General features: G+C 37.1%; 2 protein-coding genes across 2 annotated transcripts; both read left to right on the top strand.

The window, feature by feature from the left end:
• The first annotated feature begins 435 nt into the window (after positions 1-435).
• LOC120260748 (protein CUP-SHAPED COTYLEDON 2) lies at positions 436-2,419 on the top strand. Its single transcript, XM_039268306.1, has 3 exons — positions 436-1,002; positions 1,114-1,397; positions 1,738-2,419. Exons 1-3 carry the CDS (start codon positions 810-812, stop codon positions 2,272-2,274), a joined length of 1,014 nt encoding a protein of 337 aa, XP_039124240.1. The 5' UTR covers positions 436-809; the 3' UTR covers positions 2,275-2,419.
• An 8,165-nt stretch (positions 2,420-10,584) lies between these two features.
• Positions 10,585-14,618, top strand: LOC120260730 (probable 2-carboxy-D-arabinitol-1-phosphatase). Its single transcript, XM_039268288.1, has 7 exons — positions 10,585-10,711; positions 11,841-12,052; positions 13,346-13,465; positions 13,548-13,647; positions 13,734-13,873; positions 13,959-14,038; positions 14,193-14,618. The coding sequence occupies exons 1-7, from the start codon at positions 10,588-10,590 to the stop codon at positions 14,317-14,319; spliced, it is 903 nt and encodes a 300-aa protein (XP_039124222.1). The 5' UTR covers positions 10,585-10,587; the 3' UTR covers positions 14,320-14,618.
• Positions 14,619-16,425: the final 1,807 nt, after the last annotated feature.

Genomic DNA, 16,425 nt, shown 5'->3' with positions numbered 1-16,425 from the left:
AACCCATTAACCAAAAACCTGCTAAATAAAACACAATAAAACATTTCCCACAGAAAAAAAAAACACACACACACACAAATATTTCCCACAATAAAAACACACACTATTTCCACCCCAGAATAAACGACAAACACTAGTAGCAAAAAGTAAACCCCCCAAGAAAGTTCATCCACACTCCACAGCGAGAGAAAATAAAAAAATAAAAAAAAAAAAACATAAAATAAATAAATAAATAAAAGAAAAAAGAGATGAGCAGTGGAGAAGAGGGTAGTGATGTGATGGAATCTGTCGCATGATTTATTTATTAATGTACTATTTTTCTGACAGATTGAGATATTGTGCAGCTTTATCTGATGGGAGATCACCTCAAATCCTTCTCTCTACTCTCTACTACTACTACTACTACTACTACTACTCTACTACTCTACTCTCTTTCTCTCTTTCTCTCATCATCTATATCTCTCTCTCTTCTTAAAACTACTTTCTGTTCCCCTCCCTCTCGCTTTCTTCACTGACAGAGAAAATACCTGCACAATTTCTCACGCACGCACGCATTGCCAGCCACTTCCCCACCTCACCCTTCTCTTTCTCTCCCTTCCCAGCTCACTCATGGATATCATAAGACGCTGCTGCTGCTGCTGCTCTTCCTGTCATTGCAGCAACAGCAGCAGGAACAGCATCAGAACAACCCTCCATGCTTCTCTTACTTCTACTACAAAACACCATTGCATTTCCTCATTCTTAGACTTCTCCTCATCTCTTGTGTTTTCTTTGTTGTTTTTTTTTCTCTTTCTGTTTTTTGTTCTCTGATGGAGTTCTATGGAATGCATGGTCTTCATGGTAGTGATGCTGAAGCTCAGCTCCCTCCTGGGTTCAGGTTTCATCCCACTGATGAAGAGCTCATCACTTACTATCTGCTCAAGAAAGTTCTTGATAGTGGTTTTACTGGTAGAGCCATTGCTGAGATTGATCTCAACAAATGTGAGCCTTGGGAACTTCCAGGTAAACTCAAACTTATCAGTCTTTAAGTTGTAGTCATGCATGTGTATATTTATATATATATATATATATATATATATATATTAATACATGGTTTGGGTTTTGTTGTTGTAGAGAAAGCGAAGATGGGAGAGAAGGAATGGTACTTCTTTAGCTTGAGAGACAGGAAGTATCCAACTGGGTTGAGGACTAACAGAGCAACTGATGCTGGTTACTGGAAAGCAACTGGGAAAGATAGAGAGATTTATAGCACAAAGACTGGGTCTCTTGTGGGGATGAAGAAAACACTGGTGTTTTACAAAGGGAGAGCTCCCAAGGGGGAAAAGAGTAACTGGGTCATGCATGAGTATAGACTAGAGGGCAAGTTTGCTTACCATTTCCTCTCTAGATCTTCCAAGGTACTTGCTTTTTTTTTTTAATTTCCTCTATTTTTCTTGTCAGCTTATCTTTAACATTTATTTGGAATAGCTTATCTTTAACATTTATTTGGAATTTGTAATCATGAAGCATGTAGATTCACTAACATCTTTTGGTTGAAAGAGATGTATCTTCTTTACTGAAGTATCTCTTGGCTCAAGAAAAGATTCTAGCAAGAAAAATAGGAACTAGAGACAAATCTGTTGAACTTTAACCAGCTGTCTTAATGATCTCCTGCTAGTACTCCTTTGTTTTCCTTCCATGCTTTATTTATTTCTGAATATGTATTATTACTGAATATCATAAAATCCATGCACGTAGGATGAATGGGTGGTGTCCAGAGTGTTTCAGAAGATAGGTGGTGGAAAGAAAGCAAGGATAAGTGTGGCTACTGGTTTCTCATACATAGATTCATCATCATCAGCAATAGCTATCTCTGGTTCACCATCTTCAACCTCATTGCCACCACTTCTTGACTCACCGTACGCCACTGGCAATGCAGCAGCTGACCGGGAGAGCTGCTCTTATGATAGCAGTGATAGAAACAACGTGCCCTGCTTCTCCACCACCTTTGCAGCTACTACCTTTCAAGCTCCACCACCTGCACCACCACCGCCACCACAACCTGCCATCTATCGTCGTGGAAATGGAAATGCAAGCCTGATTCCTTCTTCTATGCAACAAGGTAACATCCAGCTGCCATTTTTCTTAGCTCCTCAAGTCACAGCTGCAATGGTGTGTGACAATGCTGACCAGCACCAGCAGCAAGGTGGATTAGGATGGGTGGAGATTGAAAGGAAGGTTGATATTGGAAGGTCTCTTGGTGGCACTGAACTGGACTGTCTTTGGTCTTTCTGAAGTTTCTTTCTTTATTATGTTTCTGATGTTTTGCTGCGTATGTGTTTGTGTTTGTGCTTGTGATGGAGATTGAAACTTTGATGTTGTGTGGGTTTTGTTATTAATGAAATGAATGAATGAATGAATGAGAATGTGGGTTTCGAAATATTGGGAGTTAAAAGAGTTGTTTGTACTTGTATTTTTCTTGGTGCTGTAGCGATGGGAAATGGCATGCTGGGAAGTCTAGTCAGTCTGTGTCAGTTGGAGTTGGCTTTGGCTGTGCCTTCACTCAACCGTGTTCTAACAGTTGGGTAGTTGTGTTTTTCTTTTTTTAATGGATATATATATCATATATATATATCTTGGTTTTGTTTGTAGTTTTTAGTGGTTATATGTATGTTGGGATTTGGTGAAGATAATATAGTTTGATTTGGGTGAATGGGGGGATTAGAGAGGAGAAGGATGAGGAGCTAGAGGACTGGTTGAAGAAATTTATTGTATTGGTTTTTGTGTCTTCAGATTGATCCTGAGCTTGCATGACATTGCATGATGTGAGTTGGTGCTGCCACAGCATACCACAGCACAGATTCCAACTGCTACTTCGGCCATGCCTGTTTATTACCTTTTGTTTTATACTCCTTATTTAACTCTGATTTATATCTATGTTTTTTTTATTCTATATATGTTCTTTATCTAATATCTATAGAGAATATTATTATATGTATATTAATTATTTGGTAAACGAGAAATTCACATGTTGGAAAGATAGCAGAAGAATGTGACTTGCTGTTTTATTCAAACAAAAAAAAAAAATGTGACTTGTTGTTCTACATGAACAAATTAAACACTTTTTGATTTTAAGAATTTGTGGACAAATCATTAATAAAGTTTAAACTATCGCCTTTCGGATAACGGGGAGAATAGAATAACAATTCTTGACCTCTGATTAGTGATTACTCTCAAGGAGCAAGGAGAGGAGAATGAAGTAATAATTATTCTGTAATAAATGTTAATTTATTTAATTAGCTTGATTTTTATAAAAGTTTTAATTTAAAACTAAATATGTTTATCAATTAATTTGTAAAGACTTTTCTGAAACCAAATTTTTTTTTTAAACGAAGAATCTTCTCGGGACACACTATTTTGTTTTGTTTTTCCCCTCTTTTATTAAGTCTATGATTTTCCACTTCAATAAATCAGAAAAAAAACATCAACATAAATAATCTTTTATTGATTTTAATCTGATGTTAATATATAAAATTACCAACACAATATTTAAACAATCTTCGCATCAACTGAATCGATGGTTTCCTCTTGTTCCATTTGATTTTTGTGGTGTTTGAAAGTTTATAACTAGTTATTTTTTTATAAAAAAAGTAAAAGCAAGTCATTTGATATCCAGAATTGATATATTTTATTTAAATAAGAAAAAGCTCAGGAGTAGTTGCTCCTTCTCTCGTTTAGTTAGGCCTGAGATGTTTGTTGGTGTCTTCCGCCTTTCTAGACCTCTTATCATTTTTAGCTTTTTTTGTATTTTTTTATTATGTATGTTGTTCCCCTCACTTCTAGTGAGAGGATTTTATCTTTGTACTGTTGTTTCTTTTCTTTTCAATTAAATATGTAGTTTATCCATATTTATCTAAAAAAAAAAAACAAATACTTTGGTTATTTTATCATGCCACAAGTCATTTGATGATAAAAAAGGATGTTTCTTAAAAATATATAATGCATAGAATTACATACAAAATTCTTTTAATTATTTTTAAAAATATAAATATATTGGTCAACCAAAGTACATTCACATAAGCATGTTGCGTCCGTACATAAAATAGTATCTCGCTAAACACAACATCAATCTACTCTAAATAATATGATTTGTTATAGTAGCTATTATTATTATTATTATTAGGGAAAATTACATGTCACCCTCAGTAATTTTTCAAAAACTTCCCAAAAACCCTCCAACTTTTTGCACACCCTGGACGACTCTCGTTATATTTTACATTCCTTTTAACCCCCCGCCGGTAAGTTGAAGTGGGTCCACGATATGAAATTCCTTTTTTGCCCTTGCAAAAGGTGGAAAAAATGGCGCCCAATCATAACTTTCTTTATGCATAGTTTTTCAATGCCTCCTGCTTGCTTTTTCTCAAACAAAGTTTAGAAGGCTCATATCTTGTTCTTCTTGTTCTTGTTCTTCTTGTTCTTGTTCTTGTTCTTGTTCTTCTTCTTTTTCTTCTTCTCATTTGGTGTATTCAATTTTAGCTCTTCCGATTAAATTATGGAGAGTTTTTTGTGCTATTGCTAGATACAGACGGGGAGGGGCAGTGCTAATGTTCACTGGCACGACTTCTTGGGAATCAGTGTTAGCTGAAATATGTGAGCGATGAGGTCTCGATATTTCCCGTGTCAGGGTGAAGTTTATCACACCCGATGGACATAAAAGCAGTATGTCTCATATAAAAGCGAGGTTGACTTCCAGCGCATGTGTCACGCTGCACTCCATCTTCAAATGTTACGTTGTTGATCTTGTTGTTGAGGGCAGATGATGTGGCATCGTATCCTACTGAAAACGAGTTCTTCTCGTTGTAAGTTTCTTCTCGTTTATGTTTATATAGTTGTAGAAGTTAATTATTGTTTATTATCCCCATCACTCGTTTACATTTATCAAGTTTCCATTTAAAACACTATTGTCTCCGATTAACTTATTAACTTATTATTTAACTTTTTTGTTTTAACGTTTAAGATTTATGTTTATCGTTTAAATATTTTGTGTCTCTGTTTAAATATTGATCGTGTTCATTTAAACTAAAGTGTTGGCGGGGAATTCGAATCTGGCGTAACCACTTGCTCCACATCATGGCGAGCTCGAGTGTGTGGCGTGCCTTCCTTCCTCATCCGATCAAGTGAAGTGTTGTCGTTGGATATTGGACAATGTTTTGAAGGCGTTGAACATTTCGAGAGACGCACTTAGAATTTTTGCAATCAAAAGGAATTTTTCGACTTCAAATTACTAAAGAACGAGAAACACGGAGTGATCTGTGGAAGGAAGCTTCGACTTCAAAAATGGCGTATAAGGAAGCTATATTCCCCATACTGGGACAATGACAGGTCGATGGATGAAAATCGTGAACTGCGTTTATGCGACCGCTTTTGACGGAAGGCAACCTGGGTGTCCCTGAGCGAAGAGGATCGAGTCGTAGCGTCCCGAGGTCCGCAAGTTGCGTTGTAGCCATTACACGCTTCAGTGTCACAATCGCGGATCGTGGAATGAATCATTGCCGACTAGGCATTGTGTATATACTTCTTATTATTGTTTAAATATTGAACTTTATATTTAAATATATCTCTTACGTTTTAAATATGTTATTCTCTGTTTAACTGTTATTTTTTTATCGTTTAAAATAAATTTGTATCCGCTTAAAATGTACTAACGGGATGGTGCTAGCGGTTCCCCAGCTGATTAAAACACGCTCGGTTCCCCAAGCGTTTCCACTCCGTCGCACATAAAAATCGGAACATTACATTACACTCTATAAGAGATTATTAAGTAATAAGGATATTTTAAACAGAAAATATTAAGTATATTTTTGTTGTAATTACATTGATATTATTAAATAATAAGGATATTTTTAAACGTAAAAATATTAAATTTAAGCAGAGAAACCTAAACTTAAACGGAGAAAACGAAAGTTAAAGGGCAAAAGTTATCATTATACAGTTAAAATGAATGTTGATATTAGCCGATAATGAAAAATGAAAATGAAACAGAACCCCACTCGATAATGTACCCTCGGACTACAATATCATCCAACAAGAACGAGAACCTCAAAACGAAACAGAATGAATTTAATTGAATTTAGATACATGTACATTTACATTGACAAAAATTTGTCATGTTCTTCGGAAAAAAATGAATTGAATTTAAAACCGGGTTTTACATTTGAAACTATTACACCTATACAATGACTATGACCCCGCTCAGTACACTCCCCTCCGGTTTTGTTTTTACATCAGAAACGGAGTTTAAACAATTACATTGATATTTACACAATGAACTATATACTTAAACACCGAAAGTGTATGTTAAACAATGAATCGGATTATTAAAGAAAGAATCGTGTATACAAATATAGAAAAGAATGACTAAGAACCCGCTTACGAAGACTCCCCTCTGGCTGTGATGCCGGCTGCCCTCCCCTCCCTAAGTATGCGGGAAACATACCTTAATCGCAGATAAGGGACGTCGATCTGCGGTACCCGTAGCTTCTCACCGCGAGTAGCAATCGCTCGATAAAACCGCATGACATAGACGCTGCATCGACACTTCCTTTTTCACGTCAGTGGGGCTTCAGTGTCGTGAACAAGCTGGGTACTTTCATGGTCGCCGACTCGCCCTAACTCCATGTCGATACAGAGGTCGAATAGGTTCCGCTGTCGAGATATACAAGTTCATATTAGAATGCCGATTATTTACCGAACAATATTACACAAACACAAATTATTAAAGCACTTACCATTTCTAGCGTGTTTTTATCGTATTCTTCGCTGGCATGAAGAATAATGCCTCGTATTCTTGTTTTTTCATTGTCAGGGACGACGACATGGAAGTGGCCACTCATAATTATCGGGAGGATGACGATGTCCACTTCATGCAGTCTGCGGCAGATCTCCAATCATAGCCATCGTGGATTCATGCGCCGTCGCCTCGCTTTGACATGAACAAGGCCAGCTGGCCGTGTGATGGAGGCGCCTCTTATAACGATATGGCACTACGCTCATCGTCTTTTGCAAGATACATACGAATGCGTCCCATCACATCGCTGCATGACCATCTCCTTCCCCGAGCGGTCGAATAGATTGGCCCGTGTGGTGTCGACAGAGTCATTCTTCCACACGAGACAGTCTGTGGTCGAATCGGAACAAAGACATGTAAACAATGTTGTAAGTATAAAATTAAACGTTAAAGTATAAACTTTAAATTCTATATTGAATGTTTAAACCAGTAACGGTAATATTTAAAGGGTATCACTTATAAGTTAAATGTTATCTCAGAATTTTTAAACGTTAACGCTCCCTACTTAAAATGGTAACTAAAACAGTTTAGACAATATTATAAAAACTTCAAACTTACTTGTCCATAGGGCGTCTGAGGAAGATCCTTATCAACTCCTCGCTCGTACTTATTGAGGCGCTGATCTAACGAGTTTTTCTTCGAATGAAGACTTTCGAAGTTCTTCTACTTTTTATCGCTTCCTTTAACGGGCACGACGGCAGAGATCAACGGAGACACTTCCTACATGCTTCTTGTTCTTGTGGGATTGTGTGCGCGCCGATGCGGCACGGTCAGCCGCTGGTTCCACCGTGAATTCCACTTCGCTGAGGATAGACTCAACGACCTTCTCAACCGTGAGTTCCACCGGCGACAGATCGATGGGAGACACACAGCGTTGTCCGGTTGTTCTTCTTCATGGATTGTGTCCATCTTTTGATGCCGCGATCGTTAGGGCGCCCGGTTCCACCGTATGCATGATGTCGTCAACAACAGAGTCGATGATCTTTTCCACCGCGGCAAACTCAGCGCCATCTTCAATCTCCTCCACCGTGATGGGCATGTCATCAACGTTAACAACATCAGCCGCCGATGGTGCTCGCTGCCGATGGTGCCGCTATTATTTCATCGTCGACCGCAGCGGGTGGAGACGGAGGCATTATTTTTTTCCTCTTTTTGCAAGCTTCTTGAATGAGGCCGTCTTTGAAGGGCCACCCCGATGATGTCCTCGTCGTCGAACTCCGACGGCGTATCCGTCCCGAGTGCTTCATTTGTTTGAAGGGAAGGCGCGATCGATTGTGATCGTGACCGCCTTCCAATGCCTCCACCCGAGCGACAGTCGAGGGAACTCGGTCATCAAAAATCGGGCAAGCCTGCATGAGAGTTGCGGTGACATCCTCGCCCTAGTGCCGCAGGGAGCCGCCACGTTCGGGGTGGGCCGACACGGTCGGGGAAGCCACGGTCGGGCGGGGTGGGGAAGGGCTTCTCGGCCCTCGACGAATGCGTTTTGCCTGGAAGCGGGAGAAGCGGCGTCCCAGGTAGCGCAAGGAAGAGGTTGCCTCTCATCTTCGCCTTTGAGCAAGCGGTTCCCGAGCAATAGCATCCGACCGACGGTTGGCTCGAACAAATACTTCTTCATCGAAGATTCGCCGGAACCGATTTCAGAAACTAGCATGTGTAAAAGCAAACAATCTTAGCGAAATTATTTAGTTTAAACAATTAAAACTATATTTACACATGTAACTCAGTATATTTAAACGTTATAACCTATTGTGTTAAACAGAGAAACAAACAAATTAAACATTAAACTAAAAAGTTTAAAGCGGTAGTTGAACAAAGTTAAACGGTAAGTTATAATGTTAAACGATAGATGAATAAAGTTAAACGGTAAATGATATGGTTAAACGTTAACGTCTACAGTAAACAAAATATTTTTGAATTATTACCTCTTTTCCTTCGAGAGATGACAAACTCGTCTCTATCGTCGCTTGCTTCCGGTAAGTATTTTTCACCGTAGTACGAGCATCCTTGGGATCTCGCAGAACGGACTTTCTTTCCGGTTCCGTCACTCAGTAAAACCGGATGTTAAGCGCTCACCGTCAGACCCTTAACATACCCGGTGTTGGTCTTCTTCCCCGCAGCATCTAGATTGCACTCGGGTAGCGGCTTGTGGTATGTCCTCCATAAGCCACTCAGTGCGTCGCTTGCGCCCATGCGTAGCGCCCCATTCCAGGTAGATCATCGACATAATCAACGATCCAGTTAGGAACCGAGCAAGAGGTATTTGGGAAGAGGATTGTACCTGTGAGAGTACACCATCGATAGTTTGGCAAAATTCTCCTCTTCCCCCTCGTCCAACGAGTTCGTCGAAGAGTGCTCCCGATGGAGTCTCGCTGTCTCTCGATCGTCTTCGATAAATACCTCTTCGAAAGTCGACCGTGTTTTCTTCTTCGAAACACGATCGCCTCCCCCATCGCAACGCAGCCAAGAACGATGCCACATCTTCGAGGGCTCGAAAGTCGAGCATGCTTTCCCGATCCCGAATTTATTGAGTGCGGTTATCGTATCTCGCAATGAGAGTCAAGAAGGGCCCGCTCTTGGTATACGACTTCCAACTCGATGAAATCTCGTGAACGGTGTCCTTTGGATGATTTCCCGGTGTCGAGGGATCATGTGAACTTTCAATTCGACCCACGGTCTCCACTACAGGTGTCAAGTAGCATCGCCCATTAACTAGATCGACCGCCATAATCACAAGCCTCGCGACAATAACGAAAGACATTGTTAAGCGGAAATGTAATTTGTTAAGCGGTAAACACTCGGCTCTTAAACACCGATATCATTTTTTTAAGCGATGACGTATACTATTAAAACGTGAGATACAAATAATTAAACGGAGACGAACTAACTTAAACGGTAAAGCTCATTATTTAAACGGAGACCCTCATTTTTACAACTCGCAACCATATCAATCGAAAAGGAGTAAACGTAGATTATAAACATTACACAAAGCACAACAATCGGAAAACCATTTTTGATCGTGATACAGCATGTAAAATGTAAAACAAAAACAAAAACCCTACCCGAGACATCTCCTGCAGACTAACAAAACCCCGAGATTAATCCCTCTGAAAGCTTCAATGTCTTCCAACAAAAAAACAAAATCACAAACCAAAATCGAAAAATGTCTCTTCGTAATGTAATAGTTAACAAAAACCATAATGAATACCTTAGACCGCAAAGTGACTAAATGCCGAATACTTGCACGGACTTCTTCTTCGAGACGCCGATGGAAAGGGAAGAGTGCTGGGTGGGAAGAGAAGAGACTGGAGACGCGAGTTGAGTCGAGTCGCGAGTTGAGAAGACAAGCAATTTGTAATGCTAAGAAAAAAACCCACCCACTTCCTCTCACACCGCGAAATGGAGTGCGACCCACGACTTCCGTCAGAGGGCATTTTCATCCATAAAATTTTAAATACACTCCGTTTAATCGTCATATCGTACTTTGGGGTTTCAAAAATCGTGGAGTTGAAAAGGAAGGGGTTTTTGGGTATTCAAACTATGGGGGTTTGTTTGGCAATTTAGCAAAAGTTGTAGGGTTTTTTTGGCAATTTCCACTTATTATTATTATTATTATTATTATTATTATTATTATTATTTTCATAAACAAAGTAACAAAATATGAAATACTTAATTAAAAAAAAGAAGCACGTGGGAATCACGTGATGAAGAGCAAATGTAACACTGTTTTACAGTTCGGTGTCCACCAATGGCTACAAAAATGAATGGCTTTGCTTGCTCCTTCCCTCCGCGCCTCGCCGGGCTTCCTCTCTCCTCACCGTTGCCCATCCCTTCGCTCGCCGTCCTTCGGATTCTCCTTTTTCGTCCCCGAAGCCAAGCAAAACTCCGGTAATCCCTCTCTGTTTCTCTCATTCTCGCTCTTTTCCTCCGGATTTTGTGTGTTTTTTTATATTCAGTTTGAAACGCTAAAAACCATGCTTTTTTTCTTGGTTATTGAATCCAAGATGCATTTATGGCGGGTTGGATTTTTTTGGTTTCTATGTTCTGATTATTGTGAATGGATTGACGATTGGTGTTTGTTTATTATCTATTCGCTTCCTCTGTTTTGTTTGATAGGATTTCCTTCTTAGCTTTCAAGGTGCCATTTTTAAATGGCTTGAATTTACTTGGACGCCTGCTTTATGAACGATATATGGCAAGCATGTAACTTTAGGCATGTCTTTTGTGTCTATATTGTCCTATCATTTTTCAAGAATTTTAGGTGAAGCCTTTTACTCTTGTATAAGGAATTTAAGTTCTGAAAGCAAAATGTTGTATTGTATATTGATCATATTGTTGTGGAGCTAGAATGTGTCTTCTGCTGTCCTGGTTTATGGTTTTGGTTTTTGAACTCTCATTTTATCTTCCCTTGAGATTTCAAGAAAGGAGCTTGGCACATTTTTTTGGTCTCATCATGAATATTTTCTTGTATGTAGACATAGCATCAACTTATATCACCTTGTGTGTGGCAAAATCATTAGATAGCTGTATCTTTTCAATAAAATATCTAGTAGTTGTCTTCATTTTGACTTTTGTTGCTATCTCAGTTGAATAATTTCTGTTCTTTCAATAATTTATGCAAATTTATGAATTTCATTCCTTACTAATGCTAAGACTTCTCCTGAGTAATTTTTTGTTATGCTTAATTGTAACTATCAAACTACTGGACTATTTGGGTGGGTATCACGATACCATTAAATGCCCTTTGTGTAACCATCGAAGGAGCATTATGTCAAATGCATAACACAATTGTAATAGAAAGAAACGGTGTTGATTAAATGTATACTCTCTTCTACTGATTTTAGTTTCCTCAGTATGTATGCATAAGAGTTGCATTACTAAGTAATTTTCTTATGTATTAGTAATTCTGGATCTGCTTCATTGTTAGCTTTTCTTAAAGTTCAAGATCATAAAAACTTTTATGTAATGAGGATGCTCCATTGATCCTTGTTTTACATTTTGTGTAGTATTTGTGCAGGCAAACTTGATAGTCACCAATGTCAAGCTGGAGTTGTTATAAACCAGACACCCACAGAAGACCAAGTTTCCAATAATGCTCTCACTACCGGTGGTGCTTATGGATTTGAAGGTGCAACCACATCTCTTACTAATGAGCTCATGCCTTCTTCGAAAAGGGTAACTTTGATTAGACATGGCCTAAGCGCTTGGAATGAACAAAGTCGAGTTCAGGTTTGTTCTTCCTTTCTTTGTGAACACAAATACACATTGTATTTTTCTCTTTTCCCCTAATGAACATTAGCACATAAAGAAGTTAAGTCTGGTGGCAAGTTATAATGGAAACAAAAACCTAAAAGGATTTTTTTGTTGTCTTAATTTATGCTCAAGCACTCTCCTACAAACCCATGGCATTGCTTATAATTTTTGATTCCTTTACAACTTTGAATATTTCTTTTTTTGGTTCTTATAGATAAGCACAAGTTTTTTCTTCTCTGCCATTTACACAGTTATATTTGTCACTCAAGTCTTGTTAAAATGGCCATCACCCTAAGAAGTGCCTATGACATGGGTTATTTATTTATATTTGCATTGTCATCTGTAACTAACTCCATTGAGTATGGCCTGCTTTGTTAAGTTTAACTGATTTACTTTCTATGGTAAGGAAATTTACTCCGAAGAGTGCTTTAAAAATTTGCTTTACTCTAGTGAATTGAGCTTATATTCTTTCCTTCTTTGTTGGTTAAATTTTTTAAGTTTGCCAGATAAAATTCAATTTATCTGTATAAATTTTGAACCAAGTTAAATTGCTCTTGCTGCTCTTTGCATTTTGTGGAACTTTTGTCATAAATCATTTTTAGAAATTTTTGCAGATTTTTTGCTGTAAAAATTTGGCTTAAAAACTTGAAATTTTTAGAAACTAGAATGTCTTAAATTAGGGACAGTCGTTAAAAAGTATTTAAAGAATTAGTTTCCTATACCCTGAAACCGACAAGACTTTAATGCCCCCACTTGAAGTGAAAAAGTGTGGATATTGGTAACTACAGCTATTTTGCTATAATAACCATTCTTCTGGTGTTAACACTGCTGAATTTTGGATACCATAACACAGGCATTTATGGATACTATAACACATGTCCCAGAACTAGGATTATAACCTTTATCTCTATGTAGTTTTACCTACATAGGACATAGTTCTGGTGTGCTTTTCAGATGTCAAATTTGAACCAAGCTTTTCAGAACATGCTTTCTGTGACAGCTTTGAATTGTCTTGAAATTGGTAGACAGTAGAATTATAACATAGAACTAATATGCTATAAGGTTAGCTGCAAGGCTTTTAGGTATTGCCATAAGGTAAGAGATTTGAAAAGATGTTACTACGGTTAACTATGTTCTCTAACTGTTTGGATATATGTGTTCAGCTAAGATGGCTCAAAAGCTAAGGCAGTATGTTTGTTGTATGGATGAACCTTATATTTTGATTTATATTCATATAAAATAGCTAATCTCATTGTTGTTGATACTCAGGGGAGTTCAAACTTGTCCGTATTGACAGAGACTGGAATTAAGCAAGCTGAAAGGTGCCGGAACTCCTTGGTGAACATGACCTTTGATGCATGCTTTTCCAGTCCTATCTCGCGTGCAAAGGTTTAAACTTTAGGTCTTATATCACCCCCGTTAGACGTTTAATTTATGAACCATTCATTCTAAAACAGTTAGTGTTAAACAGTCAACTGCAGAGATCTTATGGCAAGGGAAGCAAGAACCACTTATTTTCCTGGACTCATTGAAAGAGGCTCACCTGTTCTTTTTAGAGGGCATGACAAATGGTGTGCTTCCTGCCTTTCCGCTTTTCTTCTTGTGCTTTGTTTCTATGGTTTAATCATGTACATGCTCATTCAAATTTTTGACACAGCGGATGCTAAAAAGCAATACCCTGAGTTATATACTTCATGGAGAGAAGATCCAGCTAATTTCCATGTTGCCGGAATTTATCCTATTCGGAAGCTTTGGGGAACAGCAAGGGAAGCTTGGAAAGAAATATTGTTGACTCCGGTGAGTGATTTACAAACTTTTCTCAGCATGATCCTCATTTCCGACATGCTTCGCTGGTGCACCTTATATCCATTTTCTTAATCAGGGAGAGAACTTTTTGGTTGTCACCCACAAATCTATTTTGCGGGCACTCATATGCACAGCTCTTGGTCTTACCCCGGAGAGGTATTGTTTTTCTCACTGTGTAGTCGAGGTACCATACTACAACATTATTGTCTTTGGATCCCATGCTTGATGTCTCATTTGTTTACGAGCTTTATCGGTTTCTATTATTATATCCTCATTGTCATTCATTACATAAATAATTTTCATGGTTCAGGTTTCGCGCAATTGATGTGAACAATGGCGGTATTTCAGTATTTAAATTCAGCAAACAGGGTGAGGCAATGCTACAATGCTTGAATATGACTGCACACATGTACACTGATCACATATATAACTACTGAGTTTAAACATACATGCTCATACAACATAACACATTTTTTTGTATTTTTAAAATATCTCCTATTTGATGTGAGATTGTTGTAAGTTTCATTATAAAAGTTTTCAATCTGTAGTTATTTGCTTTAGCCTTTATTTTTATTTTTGTCTTGATTATTACTGGCCTCTCTAAGTGATATTCTTTTGTCAATGTGGCACAAGTTGGAGTATCTAGATCTTTAAGTTTGTTGTTATCTCAAAGTGGTGCAATTGGGTCAAATGTGGAGCCCAATTTACTATCAATTTTATTGGAAGTTAAATTAGGAAAGTTGTGGTGGTTCATTGTATTCCTCTTTTTCCTTGATTTCCAGATAGTGAAGCAAGATCCTCTTGTACTCAATCGTACTCTATAAAGTAAGCAAAAAATAAAAAATTAAAAAAATTTAAAAAAAATGATGAATTATTGGACTTATTTTTTTTTCTTCTTTTTATGCAATTGTTTGTGTGGAATTATTTTGGTGTGGTTTCAATACTTAGTTTTGTTAAATTAATTTAAATTAATTTCAAGAAATTGTATTTAATTACATGCTAAACAGGCTTAAAATAAAATTAATATATATTTCTAGGCTATAATACATATTATATAGTCTTGATGTAAAGATGGTGGTGTTCCACACCTACTATTGAATTTTGAACTTCCATAAAGCCGAGTTTTATGTATAATATATATGAACATATGGTCAACTAAATTAGGGTTTGTTACATTTGGTGATGATAAAGATGGGAAGCGAGCATATCTAGGCGTTGATACTGCTAAAGATTACATTGGTGGTCATGGTGGTGGTGGGTGGCCAACGGCACCCATTGTTTCCCATGTGTTCAAACAGCGATACCGCGATACCCACGCACGTATGCGCGCGAGGGCACCCATTGTTTCTCATGTGTTCAAACAGCGATACAGCGATACCCACGCACGTATGCGCGCGAGGGCACGTACTCTACAAATGTTTTATAGTGTCATTAGATATATCGAATTGCCACTCATTTTATGTATAATATTAAATAATATTTAAATCTTTAATTATATACAATAAACAATAGTAATTAATTCAGTTCATGTATAAATAATAATTGTTAGATTATCATCTAATATTTCTAATAAACAGTAACTCACGTAACCGCTATTGATATTTACTACGTATAAAAGTGAAAAATATTCAATTCATGAAAAAAATTTAACAATTTCCTCCACTAATGTTTCTTAACTTTATTATGTTTTCACATCTTTTTTCCTACCATCAAATTAGGAATATTTTTTTTTCCAACTTTACATACTGACATATTTGACCTAATTTATTTGTGTGACTTTTGGAGACCTAGGGAAACCTATTGAGGGGATTGAAAACAGTTTAAGCATAAGCATCTTTTGGTAGTAGCCCACTACCTATTTTTTATTAACTTTTATATACCTTAAATATGAACTAAATTAACTTAAAAAACTTTTCCCTTTACGGTAAATCTAATGCATATTAAATTTAAGTATAGATCCTTGAATCAAACTCTAAGTATTTCTATTCATAAACTCAAAAATATCAGCTTAATCCATAAACTGAAAATTGTACAGGAAAAAAAAAGGCAAAAATTACTGATTTTGCTATTAATTTAAAGATTATTTTTTCATATTTCTTTTAGTTTAAAAACTATAGTGACATATATTTATGTTTATTGACTAAATTGATAAAAAATCATTTTAATTATTTCAACCAACAAGACTACATTAACCAACTTAAATTACTAGATCGCATCCTTAACTAACAAAAATATTATATTATATATATATATATACACTTTCCCTTAGACTACTATAAACATCATTGCAAAGTTTTTCTTTTTCTTTTTCTCTTTTTAAGAAAAATATATTTGATAAAATTAGTTTATATATATATATATTGATAAAATCGATACACGACAAAGTAAAAGACAAATGAGTATGGAGATGTATTACTTACGATAGTTTGACTGACCTCCAGGAATACATCTCTCGCCATACAACCATAGAGTGGAGAACGAGAGGTGTTCCTAATACAAAACTCTCACAGGGGCCCAGAAAAGTGAATTGTAATATGATAGGC

This window comes from Dioscorea cayenensis, chromosome 5 (genome assembly GCF_009730915.1).
Source record: "Dioscorea cayenensis subsp. rotundata cultivar TDr96_F1 chromosome 5, TDr96_F1_v2_PseudoChromosome.rev07_lg8_w22 25.fasta, whole genome shotgun sequence".
Lineage (NCBI taxonomy): Eukaryota > Viridiplantae > Streptophyta > Magnoliopsida > Dioscoreales > Dioscoreaceae > Dioscorea > Dioscorea cayenensis.
The sequence above is the reverse complement of the archived record's forward strand: the minus strand, read 5'-3'. Positions and strand labels throughout refer to the sequence as shown.

Coding starts and splice junctions, on each gene's coding strand:
- LOC120260748 (XM_039268306.1), top strand. CDS start 810: ATGGAGTTCTATGGAATGCATGGTCTTCATGGTAGTGATGCTGAAGCT. Junction 1,003..1,113: donor TGAGCCTTGGGAACTTCCAG/GTAAACTCAAAC, acceptor TTGTTGTTGTAG/AGAAAGCGAAGATGGGAGAG. Junction 1,398..1,737: donor TCCTCTCTAGATCTTCCAAG/GTACTTGCTTTT, acceptor CCATGCACGTAG/GATGAATGGGTGGTGTCCAG.
- LOC120260730 (XM_039268288.1), top strand. CDS start 10,588: ATGGCTTTGCTTGCTCCTTCCCTCCGCGCCTCGCCGGGCTTCCTCTCT. Junction 10,712..11,840: donor CGAAGCCAAGCAAAACTCCG/GTAATCCCTCTC, acceptor GTATTTGTGCAG/GCAAACTTGATAGTCACCAA. Junction 14,039..14,192: donor CTTGGTCTTACCCCGGAGAG/GTATTGTTTTTC, acceptor TTCATGGTTCAG/GTTTCGCGCAATTGATGTGA.